Genomic DNA, 26090 nt, shown 5'->3' with positions numbered 1-26090 from the left:
TGATTATTTTGGGCACAAATCACTTGCATCTAAAAATCAGATTTAAAAAATCCTGTGGTACTATAAAAAATAAAGTTGTATAGTTTAAGAAGTACCCACTGTAATGAAACCAAGAAATAGAAAGCTTAAAGCAGAACTTGAATGGAAATGCAGATTAATAAGGGAAAAGAGATACAATGAAAAATAGCCTTCATGCACCATCTTTTCCAATATGCAGGGTTTGAGTTCTAAATGATGAACAAAGGGAACTTGCCGTTCTTTTATCTTTCATTGCACATCAAAGATAGAGTAGCTAAATATATTAATAAGGGTAAATGAGTTATTCTGCCATGGTGAGTTCACATCGCAGACACAGCTACTAGAGAGACTCAAGAATTTGAATGTTGGTCTTATTTAAGTTAAACTATGAGTGCAGAGCGTCAACTGGTTTTTTCACCCTTCAACCTAGGTGAACGAGCAGCTAATCATTGACCTCTGGAAGAAATCCAGAATTCCTTGCCCTTTATCTCTACAGACTTATTTTAAAAGATAAAATTTGTAAGTGCTACAATGGTGCCTATAAAACAGTGGTTCCCAACATTTTTTTATACTGTGGACTGGTAAACTCATTCAAGAATTGTTGGTGGACCAGCACTGAAATATTCGTGACTTCGTTATGGTAATTAATTTATTTGCATATTGCCTATTCATTATCAGGCAAATCAAAGAAGGGGGAGACACGATGGTTAACAAGAATCTGAAAAACTGCTGCAAACACACATTTAAAAAAAAACAATAAAATAATTGCTAATACTTGTTAAAGAGTATTTTCCAGTCCAGACCTTTTGCCTCACTTGGACCAGAATTAAAGAGGCAGTAGTTAATGGGTCTGACAGTAGTGACACATTTTGCACATTCATATTTTCTGTGCACTTAATAATGCAAAATAATGGGTATACCTATTGGCTGGGAGCAGCAAGAAGCCATGGGGAGGCTCTCACTGAGCAGGGGGGAGGAAAACGGGCTTGCAGGGGCAGGTGCAGTCTACACGGCACTTGTCTCCGCCAGTCAGGGTAGCTGCGCTCCACGCAGCTCTGCCAGCCGGCCTTGTAGCAGCCGCTGGAGTTAGAACGAGGTCTATGATGAGAGTTCCCCCAGTAGGGACAGCCTCACAACTGTCCTGGATCCAGTCGCAGCACATCTGGCTGCCCGCGGCCCCAATTACCCTGGCGCTACATTGATAAGTGGGTGGGAAGGGAATTCCCAAGCGAACCCTTCATAGGCACAGAGAGTAATGGCTTCATAGGCACAGAGAGTAATGGCTTCATAGGCACAGAGAGTAATGCTTCGAGTATGCTGATGACATTCTGGTAATGTGAATTTGCAGCTTCACACACGTGTAGTAACTTTTTGCTTTAGACAGCTGATGAATGACTCCTTACCGTTAACGACAGAGCCATGCAGACAAAAGTGAACTTCTTGATATGTGCTGCTGTGACCGTGCTGCTGGTATTCACCAGTTTGTTGCTCGGGTTATTCTAGGGTGAGAGAAAGAAAGAGATAACAAGTATTAAGTTGGCTCCAGACTGCTGTGGAGCTGACAGCATCAGGGTCATAACAGATCTGACTGTGTGCATAGTTCTTACTTTAAAAAAAAATATTTAGCTTCCAAATAAGACACTTGCATAAGCCACAGAATATTTTTCCATGTGAAATGATAATCAAATGCTCTCTCATACTCTTTACTAATTGCTTCAGTCTGCCAAACAGTAATGCTCTTTTAAAAGCATTGGTGATTCTCCCTAAAGGATACTGGTTTGGTGTTAGGAACTTTAAGCAAAGATAGCCAAGGACACTATCACAGCCAGGAAAAATTTCCCCTTCCTTCTGATCAACACAAAGTCACAAGCATATATACAGCAATACAACCACCCCTAACTTAATACAGATTCAATTAGCCAGGGAGAGGTTAATGTAAACAAAGATCTAAGAACACCTGGCTCTACTAATTAAGTCTAATGAACTATATGTAAGCAGAACAGTTCCATCTTTCATCTTGCACACAGGTTCTGCACTCACATCACAGTGGCAGGTGTGTTTTAAAAAAAAGAAACCCCTCAAAGCATCCAAAACCAACAAATGAAATGAAAGGTTTCATACTATTGCATGAGAACCATAAATTAAATTAGGGGCAACCAAAGGCCTGGGAGCTGGATGTGGCCCCTTGCTTGCCTGGATCGAGCCCCTGAGGCTCAGGAGTCCCCCAGCATTGGGGAGCCTGTGCTGCCCCCCCTTTGCCACACGGCTGGAGCACACAAAATCTACAAGGCTGGGTCCCCCGAGGCTCTAGTGTGTGAGGGGAATGTGGGGAGTGTCTTTCTCCTACTCAGTCAGGGGGCATGTCAGTTGGGGGTGTGTGTGTGTGTTAAACTTCTCACTTGTGTGCAGCCCCGGACTGATTCCTCTGTGGGTCAGTGACCCCCAACCCAAAAAAGGTTCCCCATCCCTGAATTAAATAAATGAGTTATGATAGGAGAGCACAGAAACTTAGAAGCAGAGCATTTCTAGAACAGTGGCTACAGAATCATTTCTTGGAGTGACTATTTGGCCGCTTTAGATACATGGGTAGGCACCAGAAGAGATGAAGAACTCTGCTGCAGAACATTTATTTAGTCTGGATGTAGTTTTTCAAAGTGATTACATAACTTATGGAACCTGATTCTGCACTGGGATGATCAAGTTGCACTTTGGTGCCCAAATACAAATTGGAAATATGTACAAAACCACTTCTAACGACCAATGGAACTTGTTTGTGCCCAACACTTCTAATTGATTTTGAAAGAGAGCTAGACAAATGAAAGAGTGCAATAGTATGATAGCTTTGCTGTGGATGGTCAGAGGCTGAACACAGCTAACTTGAGCCTTATTTCTAACTTATGTTTCATGTTCCTAAAAGTGCATGCTTTGGCATTTCAGTTGGCTACCTGGAAGGATCCAGAAGGAATTCCTCCCACATCCTCAGGTACGCATCCTCTGAAGCATCAGAGATGACTACAGATGGAGATGAGACACTGGACAGAAAGGGCCAAATCTATGAGGTGGCACAGAGCATTCTCTCTCTCTCTCCCACCCCGCCCCGGATGGTTCTTGCTCACATGTGCAGGGTCTAAATGATCACCACATGTGGGGTCAGGAAAGGATTTCCTGCCAGGTCAGATTGACAGTGGACTTGGGGTTTTTTTTCACCTTTCTCTCTACAGTGTGGGTCACTGGCCAGGATTTTCTGGATAGATCTCACTTAATATTTTTCCTGACATTTCAAGGACCATGATCCCTTCTCTTCTCTGACTGTGACACAACAGTCTAGGCTCCATCTTGATTATGACAAAAGACTGGTTGCATGCATGCATAGCAGCTGCAACCCATTTGAAAGGTCTGAAAATTACAGGTGAGGTTTTGGAAGAATTTTGAAAAAGAGGTTCTGGCTGGATTCATTTGAGAAACCTTTATCTTAAGAAACAATAGCTCCCAAAAGGTGAAAGAATATGAGCAGAATATACAACAATTATTTTTCTTGGCCCCCTGAAGTGTGCGTGTACATATTATATAGCAAATCCTTCTCCCCCCAGAAACAATAGCTTAGACATTCATCACCAGAAAACAGATTAAAAAAAAAAAAAGAATGGATCCTCTATATCCAGCCTGAATCATGATACATTGCTCTTCAAATATGTAATTTCAAATCTAAATTGACTTTGCAATTAGATCATACCTGGTTAATTCCTATTCTAACTTTCCAGAACTTGTCCTTCTGGATACCACCAGCTGACTGTGATTAATCATATAGTCTTCACCTTGAACTGTTGACTCTCAGTGGGTATGTCTACACTAGAAAGTTAGTTCGAACTAACGGACGTTAGTTCGAACTAACTTTCCTATGCGCTACACTAGCGCTTCGCTAGTTCGAATTTGAATCGAACTAGCGGAGCGCTTAGTTCGAACTAGGTAAACCTCATTTTACGAGGACTAACGCCTAGTTCGAACTAGCTAGTTCGAACTAAGGGCTGTGTAGCCCTTTAGTTCGAACTAGTGGGAGGCTAGCCCTCCCCAGGTTTCCCTGGTGGCCACTCTGGCCAACACCAGGGAAACTCTATGCCCCCCTCCCGGCCCCGGACTCCTTAAAGGGGCACGGGCTGGCTACGGTGCCCGTGCCAGGTGCAAGCCTGCCAGCACCCAGCTAGCAGACCCTGCACCTGGCACGGCACAGAGCCACCCACCCGATGCCCCCCAGCCCACCCCCTCTTGCCGGGACCAGGCTGGCGGCTCCCGGGAGCTTGCCCTGGACCGCAAGAGGCGGGCACCTTCCTGGGCTAGTGCGGACATCGTGGACCTCGTCCACGATCTCCGCACTAGGCACAGGAAAGTGGCCGTCTAGGGCAGGAGAGCTGCCAGCCTGGCCACCCAGGACCAGGTGTGCATGAAAATCAAGGGGGTCCACTGAGACCCCCGACACTGAGCCCTGAGCTTACAATGGCCGTCCTGGGTCAGACCAAAGGTCCATCTAGCCCAGTAGCCTGTCTGCCAACAGCGGCCAACCCTAGGGACCCTGGAGGGGATGGACCGAAGACAATGACCAAGCCATTTGTCTCGTGCCATCCCTCTCCAGCCTTCCACAAACTTTGGGCAGGGACACCACTCCTACCCTCTGGCTAATAGGACTCCATGGACCCAACCTCCATCACTTTATCTCACTTCCCTTTAAACTCTGTTCTAGTTGTAGCCTTCACAGCCTCCTGCAGCAAGGAGTTCCACAGGTTAACTATTTGCTTTGTCAAGAAGAACAACTTTCTCTTACTAGTTTCAAGCCTGCTACCCATTCCTTTCCTTTGGTGTCCTCTAGTCCTTCTTTATGGGAACTCAGGAAGAACTTTTCTGAATGCACCCTCTCCACCCAACCCCTGCTTTTAGAGACCTCTATCCTGTCCCCCCTCCATCTCCTCTTTTCTAAGCTGAACAGTCCCAGTCTCTGTAGCCTTTCTTCATCTGGGACCTGTTCCCAACCCCTGATCATGTTAGTTGCCCTCCCCTCTCCCAGCCTTTCTCTTCCCCTCTCCCACCTCCTTTTCCCAGTGTCCCCCAGTTTTTTTCAATAAAGACAGAGTCAATGTTGGAAGAAACGTTATCTTTATTTTGTACATCAATAAGAAGAGGGGCTAGGGAAGGGTAAGTGGAAGGAGGTGAGGGAGGAATGGGGTACGAGCCCCCGATGGGGAGGACTGGGCTGGCTCTGCGGGCTTCTGGGGGTGGAAGCTCTCCTGCAGCCCCCCAATTACTCCCTCTCCCCAGATGGCAGCCTGCGGCAAGTGCAGCCGGGCTGATGGCCGAGTGGTGTGATGTGCCCAGTGTGGGCACTCCAAGCCAGAACTTCTTTGGAAGCGGGGCACCCCTTAGAACTGTGTGTCCGGGGTGGGGGTCGGGACCCTTTAAGCGCAGCCCTCGGCTAGCCTGAGACAGCATCTCCATGCTCTAAGTCCTCCTTTTATGCCCTGCCGGCACTGCTTCCGGCCATCCTTAAGCCCTGTTCAGAGTCCACTCAATGTGGACTTACTAGTTCGAACTAGCAAAACGCTAGTTCGAACTAGTTTTTAGTTCTAGACGCGTTAGTTCGAACTAGCTTAGTTCGAATTAACTAATTCGAACTAAGTTAGTTCGAACTAGCGCTGTAGTGTAGACGTACCCAGTGTTACCAAATACCAAATGAGTGCTAAAGGATAGGGACGTTAAATATTGGTTAATTGAATATTGAGTAACCTCATGAATTCTTATTGGTTAGTCGACTATTCTATAGTCCCCAGGGGGTGGTGCTGGCAGCAGCGTGGGGTACCGGGGAGAACTAGTCTGCAAGGGGAGCCAGTTTAAAAAAACAGCTCCTCTTACAGACAGGCTGCTTGTTGCCCTGTACTGCTGTCTCTGATAAAGAGACAGCAGTGCAGGGTTGCAGCAACCCCATGTCTGGGGGGCGGGTCCTGAGCTCCCAGACCCAGCGCGAATCAGAACTGAGCTGGGCTACCTGCCCACCCAGCTCCTAATACTTTAAATGCAGAGCCCCAGCGGGGGTAAGTCAGGCATGGGCCAGAGCTGAACTGGGCTGCAGGCCAGCCTGTCTCTGTGTGCACGCATCAGTCAAAAGCTTATAGGTTAATCAACTACACTATTACATCCCTGTTACAGACCCATAAAAATGTAGGACTAGCAAGAATCTTGAGTCCAGCAACTCATACTAAGACAGGACCAAATGAATTTAGAGCATCACTGTCAGGTGTTTGTCTAACCTCTTCATGAAAACCATCCGTGATAAGGATTTCACAATCTTCCTCAATACAGGCAGTCCCCGACTTACGTGGATCCGACTTACGTCGGATCCCTAGATACGAACGGGGTGAGGCAACTCCCGCACATGCGCAGCAGCATCCCTGGGGCTCACTCACCTGGGTCCTAGGATCCTCCTCCTCCTCGGGCCGGCTCCGACTGGGGTCCCGCAGAGCTGCCGGGCAGAGGAAAAGTGCCTCCCCACGCGTGCTGCCCCCCCACCCCCCTGCCAGCAACAGGCTGCCCCCTCCCCTGAGCAACAGGCTGCCGAACAGCAGACAAAAGCAGCCTCTCCGCCCCTCCTCCCCCTATACGTGCTGGGCTCCCTGGGCAAACAAAGACTCCACCAAAACAAAGTGCTGGCCTCATTGTGTTAGCAAAAAAAGGACCCTCCTCCTAGAACCCTGGGTGGTGTGTGGAAATAAAGCTATTAGCTCAAAGCATGGTGCAGAGCTGTTTGGTATTTGATGAGTTACTCCTTTAGTCCTGAGTTTGTCACAGGGACAGAAATAGATGTGAAATCTTCTGAACAGGGGAACAGACAGCAAAACAAACATTAGAGGGGAGTTAACCTTTCCCTATGCTATCCAAAACTAAAAAAAATGTTTGGCTAGAGTTTCCCCTACAATATGTACCAGTTCCGACTTACATACAAATTCAACTTAAGAACAAACCTACAGTCCCTATCTTGTACGTAACCCGGGGACTGCCTGTACTCAATTGCAGAACTTGAGTACCCATATAGTTAGAAAATTTTTCCTAATACAGTAAACTTCTGATAATCCAGCACCTTTAGGACCCAGAGGGTGACGGATTATCAGATATGCCGGACTATTGGAAGGGGGGGCTATGAAGGGGGTGGGGTGGGCGGGGGGTTCCACCCCAGACACCTCATAGCCCCCCCCCTTCCGATAGTCCGGCTCTGCCCCAGGTGTCTCCGATTAAGCCGCTGCTGGTCAGTTTCAGCAGCAGCTGAATTGGGGACTCCTGCAGCAGAGCAGCTGGGGTGCTGCCGGGTTGGTCCCATAGCACCGCCCCTCGGCGCCACAGGACCAACCCGGCAGCACCCCAGCTGCTCTGCCCCCAGCTTCCCCGATTCAGCTGCTGGTCAGTTTTAGCAGCGGCTGAATCGGGGAAGCTGGGCGCAGAGCAGCTCCAATTGTCCGGCTGCCCGGAGCACTTCCGGGTTCCTGATGGTGCCGGATCATCAGGAGTACCGGAGCACTGGATGCTGGACCAATGGAGTTTTACTGTATGTAACCAGTCTCCTTTGCTGCCGATTAAGCCTTTTACATCTTGTCTTACCCTAGGTGGACATGGAGACCAACTGATTGCTTTTCTCTCTGTAGCAAACCTTAACATATTTAAACACTTATCAGGCCCCATTCAATCTTCTCCTCTCAAAACTAAATATGCCCAGGTTCTTAAACCATTTTTTACAGGGTGAGCTTTCTAAATTTTTAAATAATTTTTGTTGCTCTCCTCTGGATTCTCACCAATTTGTCCACATCTTTCTAAGAGGTATAACTGGACACTATATTCCAACTGAGGCCTCACCAGTTCTGAGTACAATGAAAGGATTATCTTCTTAACTTTACAAGGAATGCTCATGTCATCCATGGATTATATTTTTGGCTTTATTGCAACAACACTGCATTAACAACTCCTTCAATTTTGATCCACAGTAAACTCCAGATTCTTTCTTGCAGTTACTCCCCATTCCCTTCCTGTATGTTTGATTTTTCCTTCCTAAGTGTTACACTTTGCATCTGTCTTTCCTGAATTTAATCTTGTTAATTTCAGAGCAATTCTCCAATTTGTCAAGGTCCTTTTGCATTCTAACCTTGTCCTCCAAAATACAAATTATAACTCCTCCCAGCTTGGTGAGTACCTGTAAATTGTATAAACATATTTTCCATTTCACCTACATCTGTTCAATTAAATTAAATAATGAAATTATTGAATGGTGAAAGTTTTTTTGGTTTTGTTTTTTTAAAGAAACTGAAAACTCGCTATTGTCCAAATTCTGGTTTCACTACAGTCAATAGCAAACCTCTTATCAAGTTTAGTGGATTGGGACAAAAGGAATTCAGGAGTGTATAAGCAACTGGGGAATGGAGAGTTTGGATATCTGATTTTGAATGATACAGAACACAGTTATCCATTATCATGTAAATTAAGTGTTGGGGAAGGTATATAGTCTTTTTACCAACACCAAGTCAGAGCATATTATAATTCAGACTAAAATACCAAGTTGTTGGGTTTTTTTGTTATTCTGTTTTGTTCTTCAAATATATTCCAGGAGCATTCATGGAGTCCTCATGTAAGTTGCTGAATGCCAATGAAAATTCTTATTCAATTAAGTCCATAATATACGGAATGCCTGCTTGTCTTAGCCTATGAAGTAACCTTTGCTTAACATTTAATATGAGCAAATTAAGCTAATCCAAACTGCAGAAATAATGTCGTGTCAAGAGAACAGCCTAACTTTGAAGATGAGGCAGTCCTTCATCAGAGAAATAGCTAAATTAAGTATTATTAAATAGCTACCACTGAAGTTTTCAAAAAAATTACAAATACTGCATTTATTTATATTCAAGACAAACAAAAAACATCCAGAACCTTAAACCCAGGAAACTGGTTAAAATGAGAGGTAAGACAAATACCTGATATAACAGAAAGATATAATTAATATTAATTTACAGTTTAGGATTTTCTAAGATGTTAAAACAAAATTATGTATCTATAACAAAATTACAGATACAAAAATAAAATTAGAGGTCCAAAAATATATCAGTCACCTAATTCAAAAAGACCTGAGTACAGGCAGTCCCCGGGTTACGTACAAGATAGGGACTGTAGGTTTGTTCTTAAGTTGAATCTGTATGTAAGTCGGAACTGGCGTCCAGATTCAGACACTGCTGAAACTGACCGCCAGTTCTGACTTACATACAGAATCAACTTAAGAACCCCAGGCGTCCCCAAGTCAGCTGCTGCTGAAACTGATCAGCAGCTGATTCCAGGAAGCCCGGGGCAGAGCAACTCTGCCTGGGGCTTCCTGTAGTCAGCGCTGGTCAGTTTCAGCAGAAGCTGACTTGGGGACGCCTGGGGCAGAGCAGCTGGGGTGCTACTGGACCAACCCAGCAGCACCCCATCTGCTCTGCCCCAGACGTCCTGATTCAGCCGCTGCTGAAACTGACCAGCAGCGGCTGAATCAGGACCTGGGGCAGAGCAGCTGGGGTGCTGCCGGGTTGGTCCAGTAGTGCCCACGGGCGCTGCAGGACCAATCGGCAGCGCCCCAGCTGCTCTGCCCCAGAGTCCAAAACAAAAGCCTGGTCTGCTGGGGGGGGGGGGAGCACACTAGCTGCGCCCCCCCCCCAGCAGACCAGGGACACGGGGAGCAGAGCCGCAGCGGACCAGCAGACCACAGGCTGGTCCCCAGCAGACCACAGGCCCCCGGACTGAAGCCGCAGCCGCGGGGGGTCCCGCGCCTCTGAGGCTTTGCCAGAGCAAAGCCTCAGAGGCACGGGGAACCGCCGCTGCTGCCGCTCCAGTCTGGGTGCCTGTGGTCTGCTGGGGACGGTCCCCAGCAGACCACAGGCCCCCGGACTGAAGCCGCAGCCGCGGGGGGGTCCCGCGCCTCTGAGGCTTTGCCAGAGCAAAGCCTCAGAGGTGCGGGGAACCGCCGCTGCTGCCGCTTCAGTCAAAGCGGCAGCTGCGGCGGTTCCCCGCGCCTCTGAGGCTTTGCTTTGGCAAAGCCTCAGAGGCGCGGGACCCCCCCCGCGGCTGCGGCTTCAGTCCGGGGGCCTGTGGTCTGCTGGGGACCGTCCCCAGCAGACCACATGCACCGGGTCTCAAGGGGCAGCAGCAGCGGTTCCCGCGCTTCTGAGGCTTTGCTCTGGCAAAGCCTCAGAAGCGCGGGAACCCGCCCGGCGCCCCTGGTCTGCTGGAGACGGTCTCCAGCAGACCAGGGGCACCGGAGCAGCTTACGAACGGGGCTCTCTCGCCCCGACTTCCGGGGCGAGAAAGCTCCGTTTGTAAGTGCGGATCCGACGTAAGTCGGATCCGCGTAAGTCGGGGACTGCCTGTATATGGAATTGGATTTGACTTCTGGAAGTGGCAACATTTGTAGAGGATACAAAATCTCTTAAGAGTTAAGTTCAAAGCTGATTGTGAAGAATTACAAAGGGATCTCACAAAATTGGGTAACTGGATGGAAAAAAATGCAGATGAAATTCAGTGTTGATAAGTACAAAGTAAAGCACACTGGAAAATAATCCAAACTAGACAGATAAAATAATAGGGTTTAAATTAGTTGCTATCACTCAAGAAAGAGATTTTGGAGTCATTGTGGATCGTTCTCTGAAAATATCCATACTGTGCAGTGGTAGTCAAAACAATTGCCAGAATGTTGGATACCATTAGGAAAGGGAGAGATTATAAAATATCAATGCCATTATATAAATCCATGGGATCCCCCACACCTTGAATACTGCATATCGTTCTGGTCATCCCATCTCAAAAAAGATGTTGGAGACGAGGTCTACATTAGGGGACGTATTAAGATATGCACCTCTATCTGAGTGAATAGCATATCTGGAGTCAACACAATTTAGTTTGAATTTCCATGGTGTTCCCACTGTGGGAGGTTGACAGGAGAAACTCCTTCATCAACTTCCCTTCTTCCTCATGACACAGAGTACTGGAGTCCACAGGGGAACAATTAGTGGTCATTTGAGCAGGTCCTTACTAAACCCACTAAAATCGAACCCTGGGAGATTGATCTCCGCAGTGCTGCTCTCCTGGTAATTGGAAACAAAGCCTTAGACTTGGAAAAGGAGCCGGAACAAGTAACAAAAATGATTAGGAGATGGAACAGCCTCCATGAGGAAAAACTAAGAAGACTGGAAGTATTCGTCTTAGAAAAGAGACAACTAAGGAGGGGTATGATAGAGGGCTACAAAATCATGAATGGCACAGAGAAAGTGAACAGGGAAGTTTTATTTAGGCATTCACTCTAACACAAGAACCAGGGGACCCCCAGTGAAATAAATAGGTAGTAAATGTACATCAAACGACACACAGTCAAACCCATGGATCTTGTTGCCATGCTATGTTGTGAAGGACAAAAATATTCCTGGTTTAAAAAATTATTAGATAAGTTCATGAAGGAATAGTCTATCAATGGGTTTTAGCCAAGATGGTCAGGGATGCAATCCCATCATCTGAGTGTCCCTAAACCTCCAAATGCTAAAAAAGCATGTGGCACTGCCTGTTGTTGGATACAGACCATTGGTCTGACTCAGTTTATAAATATACATATGTAATCAAGAAGGAATAAAAAATGAGGAGATTAGTGTGAATCTTCTCCCCTTTCACATCTTTTGCACTAGTATAACTTCTGCCTTCTAATTATCCTTAATTTATAGTGATCTAAATTAAAAAAAATAAGGCCCAGAATCACTACGTAATGTAGTCCAACAGTACTACAAAGTATTTATCACTATCACACAGCACAAGCACTCACCTTGTCAAAAGCAGGATATACAGCTCTAATTTCTGTCAACCAGCCGTACGGCATGTGTCCCACAGGGTATGTTGCTGTCAGAATTGCCACAGCCTACAACAGGAGAAAAGAGAACACACTTATGCTTCAAATCTTCAGACAGCATAGATAATATAACTTTTTATCCAATTTTCAGTTACTATTGACCTCAGGGTAACCAGAGACAGACAAACAAAGTGGGCAATCATTACATCAGGAAAACAATCATAACAACAGTTAATCTACGATGCGTTTCAGACTCATAGAAAATTCAAGTGGGGTGAAACTATATGACTTAACTGTGTGGTTTTGCTATCACAATAGCACTGATTATATTTTAGCTTTTTAAAAACTGTTTATTTGCTCATCAATTGTTTTTTCTCCCTTTACCACCATGTTGATTAATTATTTGATCTAGTGAGGCTTAAAGCAGTACACTGTTTTTCTATTAATTATATTCCATGATCTTCATTTTTCATGCAATTTTGTTTTAATAAGAACATAAGTAACAATTATTTAATTAAAAAAATTGCAGCAATGTTATTTGAAAGCCTGCAGACTGACTCAGTTTGGATGTCAGGTAGATTGTTTCAGACTAGACAGCTCCTAGAGATAGACAAAAATAATCCTAGATCGCTCTTTTTAACACTAGAACCAGCTCATTACCTGAAATCTAAGAAAACTAAGTCCTCTAGTACTTTTGCAAGTATCATTTAATAAATGAGACACACACAAAAAAACCCACCCAACATCTCAATAGATTTTAGAATTGCTGTGTGCTGCTGATTATGTTTCCTTTGTTTCTGAGGAAAAAGTCACATTCTATATCAATTAAACATTTTCAAACATTGAAACTGCTTTCTTTTTCCTATGGAGGCCAGTGAGATTTTCCAATACTGATCTGACCACTGTTGGCCCTGATAAGATGGGGCAATAAAAATGCCCGTCATTTCAGTAGTATCCTTCCCAACTGATGTATCTTGGTTCACATGGGAAGATAGTTTAGGGAGATTTTCTTTAGGCTCCTTCTAATGTTGCCTTGAAACAAGCAAAGTGTCCCCCTACTTTTCCTATTACTCAGAACCAAAGTACATGTCAGTCAGACTTTGACTCCCTCAGGAAACTGATAGGCAGGATTCCCTGGGATGCTTACATAAAGGGGAAAGGAGTCCAGGAGAGCTGGCAGTATTTTACAGAAGCCTTATTGAAGGTGCAGGAATAAGCCATCCTGACGTGCAGTAAGAAAAACAAATATGGTAGGCAAACAGCTTGGCTTAGCAGTAAAATCCTTGGCAAGCTTAAACACAAAAAGGGAGTTTACAAGAAGTGGAAACTTGGACAGATGACTAGGGAGGAATATAAATATATTGCTCAAGCATGCAGGGGAGTAATCAGAAAGGTGAAAGTGCAATTGGAATTGCAGCTAGCAAGGGACATGAAAAGTAACAAGAAAGGTTTCTACAGGCATGTTAGCAATAAGAGGGTGATCAGAGAGGGTGTGGGGCTCTTACTGGATGAGGGAGATCAGCTAGTGACAGATGCGGGAAAGCTGAAGTACTCAATGCTTTTTTTGCTTCTGTCTTCACAGACAAAGAGAGCTTCCAGACTACTGCACAGGGCAACACAGTATGGGAAGGAGGTGGGCAAGCTTTGGTGGAGAAAGTTTAAGAACCATTTAGAAAAATTAGACATACATAAATCCACGGGACCAGATTTAATGCATCCATGGATGCTGAGGGATTTGGCATATGTCACTGCAGAGCCATTGGCCATTATCTTTGAAAACTCATGGAGATTGGGGGAGGTCCCAGATTAGGCTTGTTAAATATCAGTTAACTGAATAGTTGATTAATCAATGGTGTCTTGTTTGCTTTTAGCATCTCTTGGGGAAAACGAGCACTTAGCTGAACAGGAATGCATTTAAGAATATTTCCCTGTTTCTGTGGATGAGAGGAAAATACAGCCAGAGATGCTATATATGGATGCCTGCTTCCTTAGCAAACATAAGCAAGGGTGGTTTCTTTTCAGCACAACCATAAAACATTTCAGTGCAAAATGGCATCCATCTTCCCAGGGATTCACATACCTCTGTGGCCGCAGAGCTGCCACCCAGGTCCCGTGAGACAAAAAGGTTGACAATGGGTCTACTGATTCGCTGAGTTGCCAAAATTAATGCCAAAGGCCACCAAAAACTCAGCATCTTCCTTACTGTAGCATCTCCCTGAAGTGTAAGAGAAACAAAGTCTCTTTTAAAACCAACAGGCTGGAGAGAACCAGAAGCACAACCAAAAGATTTTTCTTGCTTTTCCACACATCAGTCAACTCATCAAATTCAAAAGCATTCCAGAGCCCGAGTCTAGAAAAGGAATGCCACATAAAAATGCAATCTCCCACATTAGTGATACAGAATTAACGTCAGCCAGGCATTCTTAACAGCATTACTAGATCTGAATAAATTATGTACAATGCATTTGCATAATTAGTCCTGGCAATCAGTTAGGGGTTTGTGAATTACTGCAAGTCAAAGAAAAAGAAGTGTTCAGACAGCTACCTCACTCAGGGGGAATTTCTCAGGGTGCTAGTTTCCAATGTCATCTTGCTAGCACCTTTGCTGTGCTCATGATCCTATATACGAATCCAACATTACTGGGAATGTGTTTAGCATTGCTATAGAGGAACGGATATAAGGGTACACAGTACCACTCTCACACAGAAGACTGACAGCTGCCATGTACATTGCTATTGAATTGGTATAAGGGTGTATATCTGAAACATATTATTATGTGCTTTTTTTAATCTGAGGGCTAGAGAGATGATGATCCTCAAATGCTAGGTAACATGATTGCACAGTAAGTCCTACCAGACATTCATACATACCCCCATCTCCGGCCCACTGGTGTCAGGAATAATGTCGTGTATGTTCCTGTAGTAGCCCAGGCATAAGGTGGTACATCGGACCAGTGCCCCCATGTACAAGGACAAGATTGGGATAAGGAGAGGCTCTCTGCATTCCAAGTGACTGTGAAGTAGAATAGCTACAAAAACAACCTAAAAGAGAAAAAAGGGGAGGGGGGGGGGACACAAGAAGACAGGTTAGGGGTTTTCTATTTTAAATAAGGGGACCAGTATTCCTTGTTGTACCCAAAATCATGTTTGACACTGCTACACTGATGTAGTGCCTACAGGCCCTAGCCAGAGATCAGCTCCCTGCTGCGCTAGGCACTATACAAACACGTGGAATAAAGCTAGTAGTCCATGTCCGAGAAAATTCACATTGAAGATCTGACTCGAGGCCATAAGTGGGCAAATCAATGGCAATGGGGTTAGATGCAGGATAGGTAACCATAAAGATAGCTGTGGTTGCCTGTATTTAGTCTTGGTGTTGATAATTTCTAGGTAGCCAGCAATCTAACCACGTGGTATTGATCCATTTCTATAGAGGGTATGTTTACAATATCAATTTTAAGTGCCTCTTTTTTTAAAAGTTATATTAAAAAGAACACTGACTTCTTGGACACTTTAAACAAGACAAATATGATTTTTCAGTATTTAAAATTCAGTGTTTAAAAGGGATTCTCATTTCAACCAACTTTGTACTGGTTTCAAGCAAGATAGCTGAGTTTTCTCTTAAACTACCAGAACTGCCTTGCCACAATTCTAACCTGGTAAACTTTAACACCAAATCCCAGGAACACATCAGGCTTCTGTGAGAATCGACCCCATTACACTTCCTGGATGTTAGCATTTTAAAATTATAACCTTAACTTATCGAGGCTGAGCATCCAAGTTAAACTTCACAAGTCTTCAATGGGGAAAACTGGGAAACCTGTTGATGCGGTGAATGAAAGAACTGACAATGACTCTACTGGCAGGGGCTGGGACTGCAGTGAGTTCTGAATGGCGCTCGGCTTGCTTACTAAATACTTTGTTCTGAAGTATTAAATACATCTTTCTCTCATTTGTTTTATACTGTGTGCAGAAGACAATGTTACACTTAATGTGTAATGCTGTTTATATGAGGATTGCAAAACAGATGATTTAGGATGCTAAGGAAATTTTTTCAATGAAGTTGCTTATCCAAAAATGCACAAGAGAAAAAAGAATTAGAGGACTCAGGACAAAAGACATTAACCATATCTTCATGACTGCAGGAAACAAAGTTCTTATTAAGCAGGTGATATTACTGCTTATGTTGATATTACTGATTTACTTGGGGTTGGTCCTGCTTTGGGCACGGGGTTGGACTTGATGACTTCCTAAGGTCTCTTCCAACTCTGTGATTCTATGTTCACTTTGCTAGTGTCTACTGATACAGGGAAGTTCGAGTAATCAGAGGTTTTTGCCTTTCTTGAGATGCTCTTGTCCTGTCAGTATTCTGCTATGGCAGGAAGATAAGATATGGTGGCTTTCATTTTTAATACAGGTTGTACCTCCCTTAACTGGGACTCTCTGGTTCATCAACATCCATGGTCCAGCAGGACCACAGGTGTTCCTGGACCACAGAGCCCAGGTACAGATAGGTCTGGCTGTGGGGCAAAAGTGTGGCAGGGGTGCTGGCGACTCACCCAGGAGCCCCTTGTCAGCGAGGGGAGAGGGTGCAGCAGGGAGTTCTGGCTCCAGAGGCTGAGCAGCAGTGTGGGGGGGAGGCAGGGGGGGAGTGGAGGGCAGCCCCAGCCAGGAAGCTCTGGCCCTGGCCACGGCCAGGGAGGCATGGCTGGGCAGGCAGCAGTGGGGCTGGACTGGAGCCCTAGATGGGACCTCCCATGGTCTGGCAAATCCCCTCATTCGAGACTGGTCTAGTTCCAAAGGTGCCGAACCAGGGAGGTCCAACCTGTAGTTACATGCTTTGCACAAAGGCAAGTTGTGTGTCTAAAAATGGTGCTAAATGAATACAGTAGTGCTATAATTTGTTTGTTCAGGTCTGAATGACTAGACAAAATACAAAACCATGGAGAATGAGGTCTAGCAGGCTATGCTCTGTTTTCATACCATGGTCTTATACCCCTGACTTCCAAAGTCACTCTAGAATGAACTCAGAGTCAGACTTAAGTGGATTTCTTTGGTATTAAGTTTTCTTGTTATAATTACTTCTAACTTACATAAATTGCAGAAATTTTACTCTACATGGTATATAGTGAAAAATGAAACTCCATCTTAGGGTAACAACCCACAAGGTTTCACACTGTAGCGTACAATTGTTTTTATTTAATAGAGGGAAGGTGATCTAGAGAACTGAACAAAGGATTTGAAAACCAGAGCTCTTGCGTTTTGGTTCCCTTTGACTTTGTAAAAACCACTTGCTTTCTCTCCCTGCCTTCACTTCACCCACCACTAAATGAAGATGACAAAACTGGCTATGTACCTCTTGCTGTGAAGCTAAATTTATGCAAAAGTTTAAGTGCTTTAAAAATGAGAACTGCAATACTGGTACTTAATATCAAACATGAATTTAAATGACTTGACATGATGGATGTCTAGTAAATTGCACAATGAAAGGGACATATGTGTAACACATCACTGACATAATGGAACTTGAAACAATGTAAGACTCTACCCAATAATGCACTGCAGCACCGAAGGGGTTAAATTAAGTTCTGACTAAAGTTTTGAACATAAAACATTCCTGGCCTGTAAAAAGAAGCTTGCTTGCTGAGCTGTTCTCCTGCTTGGCAGTTGGCACATGTTATTGCAGCAGAGCTGCAATTTCACAAAGTTAATCAACAAGTGCATCACTGAGAGATAAAGGGAAAACTGGAGAAACAAGTATTTATTTCTACTGCCATAGAGTTTAGAGGCTCCACTCTAAATTTTAGCCCTGTTATGCTAGGTGCTGTACAAAATATGGCAGAAGACCGTCCCTCCCCCAAAGAGCTTGAATCTTGAGTAACAGTCATCTAAAGGTACCATATCCTAGAATATGAGGTAATCATTGTGATTCACTGAACTCCTATCCTTTGAGGAAGCGCATCGCTGCAGTGGGACATTAAGCCAAGCCATCCTGCTTCCCCAGACCTGGGGCAGGGCCGGCTCAAGCCATTCATGCACCCCCGGCAGCGGGCGCACGACACATGCGCGGCCCGGCGCACAGCACACCCTACAGTTGCAATTGAGCATGTGGCACCTGCTGACACGACACCTGATAGCAGCTCTAAGGGGCGCTGCCTGGGTACGAGGCTGCCTGGGTACGAGGCACCCCTTACAGCTGCCATCAGCCCTCCCCATAGGTTGGCGCCCCGGGCAGCTGCCCTGCTAGCCCCCCGCTTAATCCGGCCCCGACCTGGGGTTATCTGATTTGTGTGGAAATGAGATCAACCTCAGCCACAACAGCCACTGAGGGGCCTCTATGCACTGTGGACTGGTGAGGTACAGCATGCTCTAGGCACAACCCCACATCCTCCGGCTTTCTGGGAGGAAAGCGTAAAGCAGGCTGTAAGCCATTCAGGAGTCTTGACATGCTGGGGGAAATGTCAAATGCTTGTGTAGAGCAGCTATTAGACTCCACTGCATGACTGGAGCAGCAAAAAGGATCCACAGTGTGGGCAGGATCTGACCCAGAGCACAACAGAAACAACGGTTGCTGAGAGGAGTTATTACCTGAGCTATGACATCTGAAATGGAGGCACATCCCACAAGGAAACTGTGTTTGTGTTTTAAGAGAATGCCAGCATGGGTCCAAGCCTGTAAAGGACAGAACTTTGTTTAGAAAACATCTAACATGGATACATCTATTAGCTTCAAATTCCAGGCTCTGACTACTTTATTACAGCCAAGCTTCATACAAACCATTTATGAAGCTCTTTTCTACCATTTGAGTCAGCATCTAATACGAGTCTGAACAAATCTAGGCCAATAACACAGAAAAGACACTGCAACTTTTAACTCTGCCAGGACTGAGAGAGGGGACCAGTTTAAATAACTGTACAGTAGCTGCTGAGAAGGGAAGAATGAGAAGCCACCTTTATTCCTGGTATGTGTGTGTGGTGGGGAGGAGGGGAAGAGATGTTATTGCAGTTCTAATAAATCCAAGTTAAGAGGTTCTCTTTTTATTCACCAGCTATTATCTTGTACAAAATGTAGCTGAGATCTCATTGGCCAATGAGTATACTGAATATTGCTACAAAATTCTGCCTTTACAAAGTAACTCACTGATGCCACTTCTTTTCATACTTAATTATTTGGAGAACGTGACTATGGCACAGATATACATCAGTATCATATAGGGATGTTAAATTTAGTTTAAGCAACTAATCGACTAGTCAATGGAATTTTCTTCGACTAGTCAATTAGTTGATAAAGCAGGGCAGCCACAGCAGGGAGTGAACCCCACTGTGGCTCTGCCTTTTAAATATATCAAGAGTTGGCAGGCTTTTAATACATTTTAAAGGCTGGTGTGCAGCACTGGGGACCCTGCACGAGCTGGAACATCTGATTCACAGCTTGCACCAGGTCCTCCCCACTGTGCTTCTGCTTTTTAAATGTATTAAGAGCCAGCAAGCTCTTAATACATTTAAAAAGCAGAGGCACAGCATCTGATCCTGAGCCCAAGCAGGGAATCAGCTGATTTCCTGCTTGCTCCTGGTCCCCACTACACCTTTGCCTGCCCTGCCCCCCATGGAGAGGGTGCTGGGGAGAAGGGGGGAGCCAACTTTTAAGCCGGCTCCCCCCAGCACCTCTGCCTGCTCCCCCCCTCGATAAAGGCAGCGAGCGGGGGAAGAGGGAGGGGGAGAGAACTGACTAGTCAAGGGACTAGTCAACTTTCCAATAAGCTTATGATACATCCCTACTATCATAGTCTGCACCATATTTAATAGGGAAGAGGAATTATTTTCATGCATTATTCAATGTGTCTCCAAATACCCATCAAAGAGCTGGCTTCTATAAACTGGGAACATCACAGAGAGAAGTTAGTTAAATTCAGTTATGAGCCATATACTCACCATGGCATCCATAAAAGGGAAGGCAGCAAGATAAAGGAAGGCTCTTCTAGTTTTACTTCCCACTGATTCATCCACATGGTGCAGCTTGTTAATAATGTAATATCCCAAATCACTATATGCTGCAGAAATACAAGAATGGCAACAATTAATTTGGTTAAACTGACAGATTCTGACTGAGATGTTCTAGCCTCTAGTCTAGATGCTTCTGAAAATCCCAGCTTCTCTTCCTAATCAGGGTTTTTTGTAGTGTCTTACAAATACAGCCTTTCAATATATTTTTTCTGATACGTATTAAAGAATAAGCTTATAAAAGCTTTTAGAAGTATAAAGCATATACTGTCAGTGTTCTATGATACCATTACCTATAAAACATGTTCAAGACAGAGCTCACGTGATAAATTATAAAGAAATGCAACAAACTGCATTTATTGCCACGTGATGGTCTTCCCTTCATCTTGTCTGCTAGTCATTTCTATTGACACTTGCTCTAACATTGCAAAACCTCTGAGGCAGCCTCAGATGGCTGCCACTTTCTTTCCCTGGTTTAAGGGCTTACATATCACAAGGCTAGAAATGGATTCTCTGTGCTTCTGAAAACTGTACAATTTCCACTTTTCAGAGGGCAATGCACCGGTCTCTAGCCTAGGTTCATTCTTAGGGAAGAGCTATTTTTAAGAAGTTAGCTAAGGTTGCTCAGAATGTCCCAATTCTAAAATGTGACAACTTCCTTTTCATATAAGGCCAATATAGCTGGACTATAGTTTGACTTACAGGCAAGGAAAGAAAAACAAACCCCAGTAATTGTTAAAAACACTATAAAGAAGAATAACTTACATTAAAAAAAAAGGTTAGAGAAGAATATTAAGGTTGACAAATCATGTGTGCAGTTATGCTACATGAGCATGAACATCCTTAATTTGGCCCCCCATGCATAAGTATTATACAGTTTCACTTACAAGATTATATGCTATTTAATTTTTTTGCACAAACTTCACAATATTAAAAAAAAAACATACACGGCAGATACTTAACATTTCACACGCTTTATACATTATCTAAATCCATATGTCTTATTACCAATGGTTCCATTCATCTTGGTTCTAGCCTAAAACCTGCTATCCTAATGGCAGGTTACTTTAGAAGGAAGGGTATTTGCTGACACTGTCACAAAACCCAGTTTTATTGAAGGGCTTGAGGAACCAATGTTCTATTTAATACAGAACAATGTTTGAGGGCAGTTCAAAGGTACTGAGGATAGCATTGTTTTGCAACTACTGAGTGATATCATGGTCACAAGGTTAGGGAATTCAAAGAAAGGTTTATTGTTCATTATAACACTCTTCTAAGATGATGGACAAATAATGACAACTAGAGCTAGTGATAGAAACAGGAACGGGAGCAACATATTTCCAGAAGCTTGGCAAAACAAAGCAAGATAAACAAGTAAAACCTCAATTTTATATTTGCTTTCTAGTCCTTACTAAAGTTTTGTTCTCTACATTATCATGGCTAGGCTTGCAATCGGTCAGATCACCCTAGTAATCTCCAAGTTGCTTAGCTGCACTTTTGTGTCAGTCCCAAACAAACAATAAGCCTAACTGCCTACCTCTGACATCCACCAGGTGTGCTGAAATTTGTGAATACTGGGAGCTGCAGCAGTGAGCTCCTCAGCCGCCATAGTGAGCTCCACACAGCTCCTGTAACAATTTGGTTTTTCCATAGCCATATCGGAATGTCTGTAGCCGTAATGGAAGGCCTAAAGCAGAGGTAGGTAATTTTTAAAAGGGGGCCACTTCAGAAATTCTGAAGTGGCCTCAGGCTACCCCGGAAGGGGAGGGGCCTCAGGTGGAAGGAGTAGGGCCACGAGACTTCTTGTGTTTCCCCCAACCCTGATTGGCCTGGGGGCGGGGAGCATGCAAAGGTCCCCTACACCAAAGGCACACGGCAGCTAGAAATAAAAGCTGGCTGTTTCAAAACAGGCGGCATGTCTCTCTCGCCACTGCATGCTCTTGCAGGGGTGAAGAGAATTCACACACTCCCCCATCCCCAGGTCCTGATGGGCCTGGGGGTGGGGAAGTAGCAGGGCAGCTAGGGGACGGATCCAGCGGCTTGGTGAGCCGGCTCCAGCCCATGGAGGTCTCTTTGCTCACCCCTGGTCTAAAGTATTCCTCTGCAGCCAGAGTGAAGAGCAGCAGCCATTAGCTGTAAAGCTTGAAGTCACATACTCACACTATCTAAATTGCATTAAAATAGTGTCACACCAGGCTGTTAAAGGGATTCTGTCCTAATGGCACCCACTGTTACCAAATAAAGAAATAGATATCAAGATGGGTAGAGAAAACTTAGCTTAACAGCATTTCGTCTGGCAAGAAACTGTTTATCAAGAGTTGAGGTTGTGGAATCCTCATTCTATGATTGTCATCCTCACTTTCCTCTTGTTTGTCTATATGATCTCTGTTTGGTTTATAACGGTTTCTGTCTGTTGTATAATTCATTTTGCTAGGTGTAAATCAACTAAGTTGGTGGAGTATGATTGGTTAGTAAAATTATACTAAAATAATTGGTTAAAGTATAGCTAAGCAGGACTCAAGTTGCACTATATAAACTGAGGTCCAAGGAGGAGACCAGCAGGAAAAGAGAACGAGGAAGGAAAAGAGGAAAGGAAGAAATGACTAAGGAACAGCAAGAAGGAGGGAAGACTTGAAAGAAGAATTCACCTCCTAAGACACAGCCTAAGACCAGAGCTGCCAGAACTCCTCTGCACAACCATGACATGCAGCAGCTAGGATCCTGAGAGACTGACCTTGCCTGGCCAACAGGGGAAGTCTGTCTGCCTGTATCAAGATTGGTGAGCATGACACTGTGTGCTTAGCATGTGTATTCTGCTTGGTTGGTAGTTCTCTATTTATTGACAAGAAGGAATATTACTGTGTAAAGCTCTTTCAGTAGCAAAAGATCCTGCAGACCCACAGGAAGTTACGCCCTGAGCCCTAGGAATTGGGTAAGGGTGGGTGTCCCTAAAATGTGGAAGGGATAAGGAAAATTGTGTGAGTAAACTCCTGAACTCACCATTGGGGCATGAGCTATGGGGAACACCCCATGGGGGGCAATGAGCTATGGGGAATTCACTGTGGCTCCTGGCAGCGGGGAGAGCTCACCGTGGCTCCAACCCCCTTCTCCTTTCCCCAGCTAGGACAGAAGACCAACGCAGAGCCATGAATAGCAATTCTGCAAATCACTAGGGTCTCCTATAGCCATCCACCATTGGGGGCATTTGTTATAAGAGCAACGTGCAGGCTGTCACAAAGGAAACAACAAGAATCCTTCCAGCAGAGGCTATCATTGATGTTTAGACAAAGCCACACATGTAAATATTAGCTTTACTGGGGAAAAAAATCCACACCTGGCTTTGGATTAATGGATACATTATCTGATGTACAGTGCATCTTCCTACTTTGATGATCATTTTAAAAATAAAAACTGTTCTTGGAGACTTGTGAAATAAAAATCTGTGCTTCTTGTCATCAGGTAGATGTGCCATAAAGTTGGAATGTTATTTTAGCTCTTCAAAATCTGGAAATGCCTTAAGATTTCTTAGACAGCTTTATACCTCATAACACTGAAGATACAGCTGTTCCAAGCTTACTTTAAAGCTGTTCCAAGCTTACTCATTTTAACTAGTCAAAAAATCTACCAAATTGGAGACTGCGCTTCCTCCATTCCTTCTCTGCTTTGTGATTATGTTCTTTTTGAGAAAATGACTAAGTTAATTAGCAGAAATGTAAATTGTTAGTGTTAGCTACTGCTACCACAACATCCATCTCAGGATGTTAATACATCGTACCCTTTCTACAAGTTCCGTCTTATCACCTCTGCAAAGTAGGAAAGGTCAATAATTACTGTAATGATAGGCTAGGTCAGGGGTGGGGAATTTAAGGCCCAGGGGCCAGATACAGTACCCAGCTTGCCTGGATCCAGCCCCAGAAGCTCTGGGCTCCTCCTTCTCAGCACTGGAGAGCTCATGCTGAGACTCCAGCTCCTGCTGCCCCCTCTCTGACTTTTCTGTGAGTCAGTGGCCCCGCAACCAGTATTCCCTCTAAACTGCACTGCAGCAGAGCTTCACAGATGAGTGGAGCCCTGAGACTCTGACTGGGCGGGGTTGATTAATCACCTGTGAAGCTGTGCTGCCCTGCAGCTTAGAGGGAACAATGCTCCCAACCCCCCAAAAATTCCCCATCGCAAAGCTAGTTGATTAGAACAGCAGAAATCACACCAGACATCTCATGAAAAGTAAGACTGGCGGTACCTGGATAACTTGACTCATGGGGTATGTCTACACTACCCCGCTAGTTCGAACTAGGAGGGTAATGTAGGCATACTGCACTTGCAAATGAAGCCCGGGATTTGAATTTCCTGGGCTTCATTTGCATAAGCGGGGAGCCGCCATTTCTAAAACCTCGCTGGTTCGAACCCCGTGCAGCGCGGCTACACGGGGCTCGAACTAGGTAGTTCGGACTAGGCTTCCTACTCCGAACTACCGGTACACCTCCTGTAGACATACCCATGGTAGTGTAGACATACCCATGGAGAATTCAGCGTTCCAGTCTCTTCCATGCTACATGTGGCAGACTGTTTGGAAGGAACTGATCAGCGGGGATGTGTCAAACTTGACTGATCACAAAAATGTTTCAGTTAATCTTCATTCACACACTGTATTTTTGGCACTAGCAACTATTGATACTGTTCGCTAGATCCTTCATTCACAAATCACTATGTGTGTGGTTTGTCCCATGAAATCCAGGGGGACTACTTATAATTCTAAAGTCAATCATCTGGTAGGTGCTTACAAGTGAGGGGCCCATGTCTGAAACCACAATGGAAAATAAATGGTAATGCTATGAGCTTCTAAGGGACTCAGCCTGCCATCTGTTGGCCTGGCTGCTGAAGTTGCTAAAGCTAACAAGTGGCACTTCTTCTGCCTCACCAGGAGCACAATGGTGGTAGTGTGCATTTGCCACACAAAAGGCATGAGAGGTGTCTACTTAGTCACCGAGACTATGACTGTCTGTCAATCTTATAACTTCTGCAATGGAAAATGTAACACACATATTCAAATGAAAAGAAATGGCCAGAGCATTATTCCAGCATCCTCAAACTCCTGCTGAGAAGGGGTGAATTAAAAGGAAGCCTGTGCCAAAATAGGAATTCCAATAAGCAGAGCCTTGGTCATACACAAAGTATAAATCAGCATCCGATCTGCAAACATGGTCAGATTTGTGGAGCTCTATTGCTACAGGATTAATTGTGCAATTGTGTTTATAGCAAAGTGGAAGATGCAAAATGGCCTATTATGAGGCTAGTATTAAACACATTAGTATAGAACAACTGCCAAGCATCCGATAAAATGGAGAATTGTAATATAAATTAATCCCCTTTGACAAGTTTAATATTGGTAAGATGTAGCAAATGTCTATATACATGCAAGAAAATGAGATTGCTGCTATATTATATTCAGTCTCTCGTAGCACACTGTTCCTTCCCAGATACTATGCCTACAAAACACCCAGAAGTCAGTCACAGCTTGTTTATACCCTGAGTATGTAACAGACTTCCAAGTTATACTTCAGTTAACGGGTGGTGGCGGCTGACCCCAAAACATAACAAGGCAAAGAACAGAGCACACACTTCAATGCCTAGGTCTAAACTGAAATGGCCAGTGGAAACATAGTTTTGTGGCTAGCGTACTAGACTGGGACTTTAAATGGGAAATAAATGTGGTTTTAATTCCTACTTCAGACATCCTTTTCCTGGGTGACCCTGGCCAAGTCACTGACTTTCCTCATTATCACTTGCCCAGGGTGTGTTGTGGAAACGGTTAGCGAGGCTCTCATAATATGGTGAGGTGGGAGGTGTAAATACAGGCAGTCCCCGACTTACGCGGATCCGACTTACGTCGGATCCGCACTTACGAACGGAGCTTTCTCGCCCCGGAAGTCGGGGCGAGAAAGCCCCGTTCGTAAGCTGCTCCGGTGCCCCTGGTCTGCTGGAGACCGTCTCCAGCAGACCAGGGGCACCGGGCGGTTCCCGCGCTTCCGAGGCTTTGCCAGAGCAAAGCCTCGGAAGCGCGGGAACCGCTGCTGCTGCCACTTGGGTGCCGGTGCCTGTGGTCTGCTGGGGACCGTCCCCAGCAGACCACAGGCACCGGGACCCAAGCGGCAGCAGCTGCGCCCCCCCCCCCCAGCAGACCAGGGACACGGGGA

The 26090-nt window shown here is 44.8% G+C and overlaps 1 protein-coding gene across 3 annotated transcripts in view; it reads right to left on the bottom strand.

Moving 5' to 3' along the window:
- Window positions 1–26090, bottom strand: part of ANKH (ANKH inorganic pyrophosphate transport regulator) — a 176164-nt gene that overhangs the window by 39220 nt on the left and 110854 nt on the right. For all 3 annotated transcript variants that reach the window (XM_025181659.3, XM_006117083.5, XM_089776432.1), the window contains exons 4-9: window positions 19831–19949; window positions 18488–18571; window positions 14771–14941; window positions 13980–14114; window positions 11876–11968; window positions 1422–1517 (exon numbers count right to left, since the gene is read on the bottom strand). In XM_025181659.3, coding sequence (XP_025037444.3) covers window positions 1422–1517; window positions 11876–11968; window positions 13980–14114; window positions 14771–14941; window positions 18488–18571; window positions 19831–19949 — 698 coding nt within the window. The remainder of the gene's footprint in view (window positions 1–1421; window positions 1518–11875; window positions 11969–13979; window positions 14115–14770; window positions 14942–18487; window positions 18572–19830; window positions 19950–26090) is intronic.

Source organism: Pelodiscus sinensis, chromosome 2 (assembly GCF_052426305.1).
Source record: "Pelodiscus sinensis isolate ZL-2025 chromosome 2, ASM5242630v1, whole genome shotgun sequence".
NCBI classification, from domain to species: Eukaryota; Metazoa; Chordata; order Testudines; family Trionychidae; genus Pelodiscus; species Pelodiscus sinensis.
Note: the sequence above shows the minus strand (reverse complement) of the source record. Positions and strands in the feature narration are given on the sequence as shown.